General features: G+C 48.0%; 1 protein-coding gene across 2 annotated transcripts in view; it reads left to right on the forward strand.

Annotated features, from left to right (window-relative positions):
- The window catches only part of LOC308388741 (spectrin beta chain, non-erythrocytic 1), a 101,404-nt gene that overhangs the window by 22,616 nt on the left and 66,924 nt on the right, over positions 1 to 11,864 (forward strand). Inside the window, exons 2-3 of one of the 2 annotated variants that reach the window (XM_080869622.1) lie at positions 3,165 to 3,247; positions 10,382 to 10,668. In XM_080869622.1, the coding sequence (XP_080725748.1) occupies positions 10,521 to 10,668 (148 nt within the window). In that variant the 5' untranslated portion in view covers positions 3,165 to 3,247; positions 10,382 to 10,520. The remainder of the gene's footprint in view (positions 1 to 3,164; positions 3,248 to 10,381; positions 10,669 to 11,864) is intronic. The other variant, XM_080869621.1, reaches the window with a different exon arrangement.

The raw sequence follows: 11,864 nt of genomic DNA on the forward strand, positions 1-11,864 counted from the left end.
AAAACATCTGCAAAATAACCTGAGTATATAGAAATGACCCCTCATTTCCCTTTAAGTGTAAAAAGTGCACAAACACTATAAACATGTTTACCTGTGCAGCCGAGATTAAAAGCAGAAACCATGAATCCAAGTGAAGGATGTCCCTCAGACGTGCTTCTTATCTCTGTCTTCTGATCAGCGTGGGAAACCCTCACATGTACACTTTTGGTTAAACAGCAATAATATTCCACATCGTTACGATCCAAACAACTTATTTAGATCCTGTGAAATCTTTTAAACTTTCCAGATGTTCCTACGTCTGCCCCGGGATTCACGTCTCCTCTCCTGTCAGAGTATCTGCTTAAAATCCACAACGCGCTCTCGTGTTTTTACTCTTCCATGGTGTTGGCGTTAAAGACAAAGATGTGAAAACAACCTTATCGTCTGGAAATCTTTGGCTTGAAGCTTCTTACACCTGCATTGTCTTTAATATCCAGCAGGGGGCGACTCCAAAAAACCAAAAAACCTTCAAACTCCTGAACATTTTTTTTCTGTCCTTGATGATGTCACTGGAAGTGGGCGTAGCTAACGAGGGCTTGACGTCAGCGTGGCTCCCTCCATCTTTTACCTACAGTCTGTGGTGGTAACTTTGACCCTGTGTGTTTGAAGAGGCTCGTTTTGACCCCTTTTTATAAATCACATAATTCTGTTAAATTAAACCTTCTGACTTTTCCTAAAATATATATATTTTTAATCATTTGATTAATTTTTGGAGTGAGAATAAAAGGGGAAATACAAATAATGATCATTTATACCCAGATGTGATGTGGACGTCATTTGGACCCCACAATGGCAGCATGCTGAGTTGCCTAGCAACACTGTTTACACACATTTAAACATGAAGGCTGGTGTAACAGGATTTGTAAAATTAATAAAACTGAGTCTTAAATATCTGTTTAGTCAAATCTTAATTTTAATCAAAGGAAAAATTAACATCTGACCTCCAGGAAACTTCTTTGTTGCAGGACAGTGTCAGAATGGCTCCCCCTGGTGGTTCTACTGTTAAATGTTATTTTTGGAATTTTTACTAATGAACGTTAAAACATTTTTTTTTTTTTTTTTTAGATTAAGAGCTCACAGGTCTAAAGTGACGGCTCATTTTTGCCTTGGTCACAGTTCCAGTCTGATTCTGGAGCTCACTAATAAGTCCATTTTTTATCATTTTAATGAAGTTCTATCGGCGTGTCTCTACTCTGTCCTTTGACTTGTTTTCTGAAATTCCTGCTCTCTCTGTCTCACTTGAATCTCTGCTCTGAACAAAACAACTCGCTCGAGTGAGCAAATGTGACCGCATGACTTATTGATGGCGAGCGGCCGCGTTGTCTGGCTGGCTGGCGAGGGGAGCTCGGCTAGGTTGGCTGCGTGCGGTTTTTCACCTCTCCGGCTTTCTGATTGGACTGTTTTTTAGCTGTGTTTAGCCGAGGTCGGTGTGAAGCTGCAGACGATTGGTTCTCACGGAGAACAAACGGGCAGAGACGACTGAAGCGCGTCCAGAGAAAATCAAAGTGACAGAAACACAAAGAGGAACACAAACAGCCGGCGTCAGCTGGAAGGACGCCTGCGCGGTTCAAACACCAAAAACGCTCATTTAAGTTACTGGGACCAAAATATGGAGCGCTACGATAATAACATCTGCTGGTTCTCAAGTAATGAATTCACAACATATCACGGAGGACTGAAGACCAACGAAGATGACACAAAAGACACATTTCAAATGTCTCTCCCCGCGGCCGCTGCTGATTGGCCCTTACTTGTGACATGTGACCAGATGGAAAATGATGTCAGCCATCAAAAGAAGCTGAATATTGGTGCTGATCTCTGACAGAGTCACTGCTCTTATATCGAACCACCTGCTATTAACACATGATCAGTATGTGGACGTGCATTGTGGGTAATTTTGTTTACAGCTGCTTTAGATTTGCTTCAGTTTTATCGTCATCGCAGGAACGTGTCCATCAGCTCGCGTGACTTTTCCCGATAAGAGATCCAGATGCAGATCGGGGTCTTTAAACAGGTGGAAAAGGGGGTCTCAGTTTTTCCTTCCTACTCTCTCTGTCTCTCTCTCGCTGTCCCATTCACTCATGTGCTCACTCGCCCTCTCTCATTCTCCCACCCTCTCTCTCGTGATCTCATCTCCTCTGACTGCTGACACATTCCTGTGCTTTCAGCCCTTTATTCCCTTTTGTGTGTGTGTGTGTGTGTGTGTGTGTGTGTGTGTGTGTGTGTGTGTGTGTGTGTGTGTGTGTGTGTGCGCGCGCTCACATGACAGAGCAAAGGGGCCCCGGAAACTGACTGAATGGTTTTGGCTCATCCAGTTTCAGACCCGAGTGAAATCCTGCCGTAGCTCAAGGCTTCGTCAGCTGTGCAGATTCCGTGTTTGCTGCTTCAGGTTTTAGACATTTTCTTTTTTAAATGTGTTTCTGTGGTTTTGCTGAAGTCAGTCAGGTTTTTAGTGTTCACCAGTTTTCTGTTTCATAGCTTATGCTGGAGATCAGCTTCAGTCCTGATGGATAGAGCTCCGTCCCCACCTTGGAGCTCCACCCCTGCCTCAAAACTCCAGGCTGATCAATTTGGGGGCTTCTGCTTGTCTGCCAGCTTTTCTAAGAGCATCACAGTCTAAAAACACACGAACCTCAGTTTAAAGGTCAATTTTTAAAGTTCACTAAATGCACAGTGTTCCCTTTTTTGCCACCTACCTTCAGTCCACCTGAAGGACGTCTATGGTGATGGTGTGACGATTCCTGGGAAAGCTCTGCAGGGCCCAGGAAGTCTGTAGTTCTGCGGTATTTGAGTCTTTAGGATGTTTATTGCCTTCATTAGGGTGATTCTTGTGATGGATTTAAAGAGCTGCTCAGTGAGTGTGACAAAACAGCAAACCCCTGCTAAAAGATCTGCATCTTTAACGTGAAAATATTACTTCCACTTCTTGTAGCTTTAAGTCACCGACGGCACCGTCGCAGGCGAAGTGAAACTGCTGCATTAACGTTTAGTTAGAAAAGCTTTTATTTTGAAAGAGGTGCTTTAATTTATGTAACCCTGGCGACGTGGTTCTGGGGCAGACCTTTATGCCTGAGTCATTATTGATCCCTGCTGATTGGTGTGTGTGTGTGTGTGTGTGTGTCCAGGCTTGGCGTTGCTGTTTGTCCTCTGATGGAAGGACAAACAGCTGCTCAGAGGACTGCAGAGCGTCAGACACCTGAATCAAAAGGTGAAACGAAACGTTTTTTCTCACAGGTAAACGGAGGCGGAGACTCAGCTGTGCTCTGGCTGTCAAACACCTTAAAGGTGTTCCAGCTTCATGCTTCTGGACTGCATCAGAATAGCTCTGCAGGACTCTCAGGTCAAAATAATCCTCCGTTATCATGTATTTGTCTTAAACTGGCAAGTTCACTGCTTAAACTAACCGCAGATATTTGATGCCGCGACGTTGCTACAGTGCAGAAAATTTAAATCGTACACAAAAATAATCCTGGAATAGACTGAATGTAAAAGACTGTCCTGGCTGCAGAATTCAGGCTGGAGTTTAGTCGTCCTCTCTCTTTTTGACGTGCTGGGACTTGTTGTTGTTGTTGTTGTTGTTGTTGTTGTTGTTGTCTGGATCTTCTGGTCGAGCCTCCCTTTTGACGCTCTGAATAACAAACGTTTACAAAAAGGTGCGTGGGTCACGTGAGTCCATCATCAATATGTTTGGAGACATCAGGTCAGAGGGTCGCTGCTACACGACCGGAGTGCTTGTTGCAGCCTCACGTGCCGCCCCCTGGTGGCCGTTATTAATAATTCAGCTTCCACTGCAGCCGTCTTTTTTCCTGCTGATGTAGTTTGAAATAAAGTAGGATGCTGATGCTGTAGTTTACTTTGAGAAATGTGACCGATGAAGGTCCTGTAGCAGGTAAAACGTTAATAAATGACTAAAATTTGAATTGGACAGAAACAATAAATTGCAGTTGGATCTTGAAGTCCTTCCTGCTTTGCTGCATCCACACGCTCTGTCGTCCGCATGCGTTAGCCTGGATGGATCAGCTCGTTGTGGGAGGAGCCGGTCTGTACGCTCCTCGTGTTCGTGACGGTCCGCTCACCCTGACGCGTCCCGCGGTTGAAGCTCGTCTCACAAAGAGCTCGCTGTCTTTCTGTCGTTGCACCAAAAGTCTGGACGTCAGACTGATTTTAGATCAAAGCTGCAGACAAAATGTTTCTGTTGAGCTTTGGAAACGGCTGATTCTGGACCTGTGATTGGAGGATTGGGGTGCGTGTGTGCACTCGAGTGTTAAATGTGTAAAGTCGTCCTTGTTTAATCCGAGGAGCCGAGGCGTAGACGGGCCGCTATGTTTGAGCTCGAGCTCATTTACAGAGCAGATCAAATCTGAATTTTCTTCCCTGCATTTGAAGCCGTCATTGTGAAAAGTGAGCAGGGCTGTCTGCGGCCCATTGATTAGTCATCGTAACCATGGCAACCTCTAACTCTATTAACGGCGTAGTGGAGATGCTCAGTGTCCTGCCCTTTAACTGTCATATTTGTGCTGCGCGTCCTCCAATCGGCTCCCTCAGGCACGATCAGCTTAAACTCCGCTTTCTCTGAGGCGACGCTTCCACGGGAGGATTCTGATTGGACGTCACAATTAAACAGGAAGAGCCAGGACGCGGCGCTCGATGCCGTCTTTGTTTCTCCCACAGACGCTGTTCATGTGTCCCTGTTTGTTTCTTATCTGAAAGCTGATGCTGGGACACAATCGCACGTTCGGCCGTGCTCGGGCTCTCGGCGCAGAGGACGCCCGCCACTCCAGCTCACGTCTGAAAACTGCGCCAATCAAAGGGCGAACGGTCCAAAAGCTCCTTGTTCCAGATAGAAACGTTCAGTCTTCTGCACATTAATGCAGAAGCATTTCTTGTCCTCAGAAGATGGAGCACACTGGCTTCCTCTAACTGGTTCTGCTGACCTTTAGTGCAGCATGATTTCTCGTGCAGGCCAATTATGTGTGACTTCAGGGTCTTTGTCTGCTCAGGATGAGATAACCGGATTACAGTGTACATCACAAGCATGACTGTCAGAGCTGTCCTGAGACCTTCACTAACTCCTTCCTGCAGGAGACATGAAAGCAGCTCAGGGACGCCTGGGCTCAAAAGCAGATGCTGGTTTAGTTAAACCCGACACTGATGTCTAAACTCACCTGCTGTCAGACTTCAGCGAGTCCTCGGATCATCTCTGACAGCGTGATGTATCCATCCGCCTGGATCTGTGTGTGCCGTCTCTTTGCGATGATTCAATCGTTACGAGGACATCTTATCTCAAATCTAACAAAAATCTAATTACTGGCTCCGGCTCAGAGTCACTAATTAGATTCAGGATGGTTTCCTCATTAATCAAAGCAGGCTCCACTGATCAGTCGGGCTCGAGTTAGCCTGAGGATTTATTTAGTGTTTTTGGTTTTACCTGACACGTGCATTCTTTGTACTGAGCAGCAGGGGGCGACGCCTCCGATGTAGACGGAGGTGAGATCGAGCGGAGGTTTACGAGAAAACAAACGTCTTCGATCTGTGAGCGTCGTTCAAAGAGTAAAACATGTTCAGATGCAACAACTAATTTTATATTAGCCAAAGCGGAGACCGTCCAATCAAAGAGAGGTTATGTCCCTGACGTGAACACCTGGAGTCAGCTGGACGAGCTGCTGTGATTATGGACGTCTGTAAGGCGAACATCTCACAGCTTCTCCAGCACTGCTGTGAGCTGTGGATGGAGTTCACACGGTGCTGTTGAGCTCCTCGTGTTTTCTTTGCACCTTTTTATAAAATCATAAGTGAAACAGAACCTGAACAGAGCTGAGCGCAATCATTCAAACCTGGAGCCAAAATGGCGCCGTCCCTGATTCCAAGTGCGAGCTTCCATCCAATCAGTGTCTCTGACTTCCTGCCGCTGCTCTGCTCAGACCTCGGTGGTGTCGGGTCGGATAGCTGCTGCCCCACATTGCTCAGTGTGGCCTACATGAGACTGCAGAGAGGAGAGTGATGGATCACCTCCTCATGCATGTCCCAGATAATCTCTCTCTCTCTCTCTCTCACACACACACACACACACACACACACACACACACACACCTGTTGCTGTGTGTTTTCTTTGTGACCTTGCTCAGCTCAGGTTTGGCTCTGGTGCCGACCCGCGGTCGTGGAGGAAGTCTGTGGTGATCCGACACGACTGGAAAACTCGAGTCTTTGCTGTCCGTGTGGTTCCAGTCTGGTCTCCGCCGTCGGTCGGTGTGCGTCTGTTCATGGTCGGGGCGAGCGCCGTGGCGGCAGCTTGTCCTGCGTAGGAGTCTGAATGCAGAGTGAGATTCTGCCGGTTTGCGTTGCCATGGTGAACTATTGATATTTGCATAGTGAAACTGTCAGAGCTAAAAATACAACGAAACGAGCGTCGTCTGTTTTTCCATCTGTTTTCAGCTTCATCAGGTAACAGCAGGTGTGCGCTGACGAGACGCCAACGAAGTGTTTGAATTTTATTTTCATGAAAGGATTCAGTAACAATCAATCAGCTGATTGAACCACATGACCTGTGGTCTCTTGTGTCCACAGCAGCTCTGACGAAGCTGCTGACTAAGAGAGCCGGTGACCTCCGCGGGCCTCCGGTCCACTTCCACTCCTAATCCTGAACTTTGATTCGTTTCCACAGACAGGGCAGGTTCTTTTATCCTGTCGCCGCCGTCTGTGATTTAGCTCCGCTGGCAGTGTGGTCGTTCCTCCTCCCGAAGCTTCAGCCGAGAGTCTTTGTGCCGCTGTCGCCACCGTGACGAGTGGGCTCCCACGCGCTGCATGCTGGGGCAGCGTAACCATGGCAACGTGTGTTTTTTGCCCATCTTTCAGTGCAGAATAGAGTGTAGTAAATAACATTCAGTCGTCCACTCAGAGGAGCAGGTCGTGCCTTTATTTTGAAAGGAAACGATGCTGTGTGGTTTCTGGTTCTCTGCACGTATGAAAGAAAACGAAGCAGCTTTAATGTTGCCTCTGACCGGCCTCAGGAAAAGGTGAGACGCACCCGTGTACGAGACCGTGACGGGTTCTTACTGGGCTCAACATCGTTTGAGTCGGCGAGGGATTCTCAGCGTGGTTAAACGGCGTGAAAGCAAAGCGAAGGACTTGGACGTGTTAGAATGTGTTTTAGTTACTGGAGGTTTCTCAGCTTTCATTACATTTTGTTGTTGTTACTCCAGCAGCAGCTTCTCGGGTGGAGCAGGTGGAGAGGATGATGTTTGCTTGTTGCTGGTTCAGGAACAGAAACGTGTGAAGAGGAGGGAGAGGAGTTTATTTCTCCCACAGCAGCAGATTTAGGACTCGACTCCAAGTCGAGCCGCGCTCCTCCTTCGTTCTCATTCGGAGACGGAACGAGCCGTGCACGCTCTGACCTCAGATCAGTGCTCATCCACCTGTGTCACAGGACACCCCGGGGTGGTGTATGAGGTAGGCCTCGTTTATTGAAGCCAAACACAAACTCTGTGATTTCATGTCTGATTGTTGGACCTTTAAAAGCGTGACACACGGGTGGCGGTTTGTCGTCCACTCGGCTTTACAGTTTCAGCTGATTTTAATTCGATTCTTTGAGTTCTTAGTCTTTGCTCGTCCGTAAACCCTCAGATAATTTTTATATTTTTAATCTTCCTCGTTCACACATGTGGCCGACGTCTCCTGACCGTCCAGTTTTATTCTTTGCCCTTAAAAGCACAATCACATCCTGTGTAGGATTACCGATGTCTGCAGAGGTCTCAGGTTAAAACCAAAACCCCTACAGTCACAGTGTGACAGAGGTGTGGGCGGAGGGGGGGCTGCACTTGACAGCTTTCGTCAGAAAGAAAGCCGAGGCGAGCTTCAACAGGAGGTAATTGTAGTGAAGGATGCTGGGAGGGTGAGAGAGGTGGGAGGAGGACGTGGGCGAGAGATGGAGAGGAGAGAAAAGGGAAAAAGATGCTCAGAAATGAGGCACACGTGCTGGATTCATGTGAAGCTGCATGATGGGAAATGTAGGCTCCAGCAGGGCATTTGTCTCGACTGCTGACCTCACTTTTTAACATCCCTCATATCAGATTTAATGAGGAAAAGCTACAACACAAAATTCTTAAAAGTGTAAAAAGTCTGAATTTTTCCGCCCCGTCATCTCTATTTCTGTACTTCCTGTTCCCAGCCAGGGTCGTCCTCTCTCCGGGCTATAAATATCCTCCTGAGAAGGTTCGGCTCTTCCCGTCGCCTCGTTCTTTCTGCTGCTGGCAGCTTTCACACGCTGACCTGCAGCAGACCTTCAGTTTCCCGCGCGCTGGCCCGATTCCCGGCATCCTTACTCACAGCTTTGCCTTCCTCAGCCCCTGAACTTTGACCTATCGCTGCAGCAGGAACGTAGTCACCATCATCTGCGTGCAGCCAAACCTCGCTCTCAGTCAGGTGTGTGGTCACCTGCCTGGCCGGAGACTTTTTAAACTCATCCAACTGCACAGCCTCAGCAAACAAACACATTTCACGTGCAGCGCGTCCATCGCTGCGGCCGCCAGGATGGACGTTTTCACTGCTTAAAGACACGAAAGCTTCCTGCCGCGTCCCCGAAGCTGAACCGCCAACGCGTGATGCATTCGAGTGTCTGCGGATTAATGATCATGGTGATGATGATTGTTACCAGATTATGAAACAGCAGCTTCAGTTTCATCCTGCAGCTCAGCGTCTCTCAGGTCCTCACTCAGTCTGCTGCCCTGCAGTGACACACTTACTAAAAACTGTTGTCATGACTCCGTGTGTGTGTGTGTGTTATTGCTTCTGTCTGAGTGCACATTGTTAGCTTCACTCTGCGCGCGCACACACTCACTCATGCACACACACACGGGGTCCCAGTTGTGGCGTATTTTTAGCGTAGCAACACAAGCAACACACACACACACACACACACACACACACACACACTCTGCAGGGAAAACAGACTCAGAATAATTTCATTGGTTGAGTTGGTCTTCAGTAGGCGGAGCCAGAGGGAACCTGTGGTGTGATGCAGAGTAGAGACGTTTGAATTGACCGCAGTGTGAGGAGGACGGGACGGAGTGCAGCCAATCAGAGAGCAGAAGTGCTGACGTCTGTCAAATTTTTATTTAAGATGTTACTTATAAGTTTATTTCAATTTTAATCTATTTTTTGTCAAAGATTAATTAAAGTGAAAATAATAAACTTAAAGGGTAAAATCACAGTTTGCATCTCAAACTTTCCTGTTTTCCTCACATTAAAGCAGTGAGCCTCACGTCTGTTTGTTTCCACCAGATTTCTGTTCGTGTTATGAAACCTGAGCTGACCTCTGACCTCTGACATGCTCACGGTTCAGACGGTGGCTCAGCTGTAACTCATTCATTCATTTATTACGTGCTGAAGCTCTCGGTGTCCAGCAGCTGGTCACATGGCGCACCTCTGGAGACAGATGTGACTGACGGCTCAGGTCTGAGGTTTCCCTGCTTTGGGTGAACCGCTGAGGTCGTGGTTAGTTAAACGCCATCTCAGAGTCATGCTGATGACTGCAGGACCGCCTGCGCTGAGTCGCTCCTGTGTTTACCTGCACAGGTAGATCACATGTTGCATTGAAGCACAGACTTCCTATCTGTAGACTTTACTGACAGGAGCGATCTGCTCATAAATGAAATCGTTCACAACCTTTTAAACTACAGATTAGTGTTAGTGAGAATGTTGGAGCTGGTCACTGAACGCCTCACTGCTCTGATGCGTTCACAGTGTGTGTTTGTTTCTCAGATGTTGTAGTAACGTGTTGTGACCAGGAGGAGGCGCCCTTCTTCTAGCTTAGAAACTGTTCTGTTCAAAGGGAGGTTGGGTGGTCTTCAGCCAATCGTGGAGCAGAAGGCACAGTCATGTGACCACCTTCCTCAGCGGCTGAGAGAGCAGCAGAGTGTCTGTGCTGCTTTAATCACAGCTCAGTGTTTCTCACCAATGCACGAACACAAAACGCCGGCGTTGGTTTCCTCTGCAGACTCCATGCTCTGATCGATAAGTGCACGCCCCACAGACGGGTCACGTCCTGCCAGACTCTTCTGTAGCGTCTATGTTTTGTCCCGAGCGTGCACGCCCATAAACACTGAGTGCATTTTGACATGAGCGTACAACGGCGTGTGCTGCACACCCCGTCCTGTTTGTTTATCCGCCGCCTTCTGCAGTTTTGATCTTCTGTGGTCATCGGGGCGAGGGGAAGAGGCGTGGCTTCGTCTGACCTCGTTTGTGATAATCATAAATATTTGTCCAATCAGCCGTCAGCTGTTCTTTAATAAAGCTGATTATGAGTTCATCGTTTCTCACCTCGTTCTCTCCGTTTTCCCTCCCGCAGGTTTCCTAAAGTGATCTCGGCCTGCCAGCCAGAGCCGGTCTGAGCGTGTGCGAGCGTCCGGCGTGATCAGCAGCAGGCAGCAGGTGAACGGACTCGAAGCCAGCGGGGGAGGCGGAGGTGGAGCCACGGGGAGGTCAAGATGACGTCGGTAGCGGCGGAGTACGACCACATGGAGATCCAGCAGCAGTACAACGATGGCGTCAACAACCGCTGGGACGCCGACGACTGGGACAACGAGAACAGCTCGGCACGCCTCTTCGAGCGCTCGCGAATCAAAGCCCTGGCAGGTAGGACGCCGTTCACATCCCTGACAGCTGATGATGATGATGTCACACCTGCCACTTTTATAAAACCATTAGAGATCAAACCTGGGACGCTTCAGACGGCTGATCAGTCTGGATCTGAAGCTCAGTCGCCGCACTGTTTGTGGGTCCAGCACAGAAACACCTGAGTCCTCCTCAGCGAGCGCTCTCCCTCCTGTTAGTGAAGCGGCTGCAGTTCAGCTGGAGGTGAAGCAGAGGGCGCTGTAAGCCAGCCCCAATGAACAGCAGCTGAGTGGCTAAAATGCAGTTTTCATGTTGCAGTGAGGCAGACGTCTGCACAAACGTTTCCTGTATCTCACATGTGCAGGCTCAGGTCTCCACCATAAAGATGGAGGCTGGAAACCTCCAGATTGGGTTTTACTGCTGTTTCTATTTTTCTGGCTCGTGCCGTCTGATGTGGAGCAGTTTACAGTTTTAGGTTCCTGGTTTGTCGCTCGGTGAACGCCGGCCTGCCGCTTCACGAGGCGAGCGAAGCATCCGGGCGGAGCTGGAGCCAAATGTCACGGACACACAGCAACCAAATAATCTGCCCCCCACGCCCCCACCGTGACTCCAGCTCGCAGGCTGATGACTTCATGTTGTTTTCAGTGTATGAAGACATAGTTCGGTGTAATTATTAGCATAAAATCGGAGAAGCTTCAGTAATGGTTTAAATTCAAGCGTATTTCAGTTTTCTTTGGGCCACTTTTGTGCCTGTTGACTTGTGTCGACTCTGGTCGCCAGCGTTCAGCCACAGCTCCACCTTAAATTAGCCAAATGTGAGTTCATGACGTCTGAACCACAAAAGTTTCCAAACTGAGCCCGAAATGACCAAAAAGACATACTCTGTGATAGGGCTGGGCAATATGGCCTAAAATTCATATCGAGATATAATTTGAAGCATGTGCGGTAACGATATATATCGCGATATATTCTTTTCTTCTGTATAACATATTTTCCACACTATAAGGACTTAAAATCCTTTAATTTTGTCAAAAATCGACAGTGTGCCTTATGTATGGATTCTGGTTGTGCTTACTGACCTCGAACCGATTTTGGCTGCAGAAATCTGTTAAAAATGTTTTAGTACAACTTTGGTAAGCAGCACTGCTTGATGGATTGTCAGAGCATTACGGCTGCCGTAGGGAGGAGCTTCAGAGTAATCTGGGTCCAAAACTCCG

The sequence above is a fragment of the Rhamphochromis sp. 'chilingali' genome (assembly GCF_963969265.1).
Source record: "Rhamphochromis sp. 'chilingali' genome assembly, chromosome: 20".
NCBI classification, from domain to species: Eukaryota; Metazoa; Chordata; class Actinopteri; order Cichliformes; family Cichlidae; genus Rhamphochromis; species Rhamphochromis sp. 'chilingali'.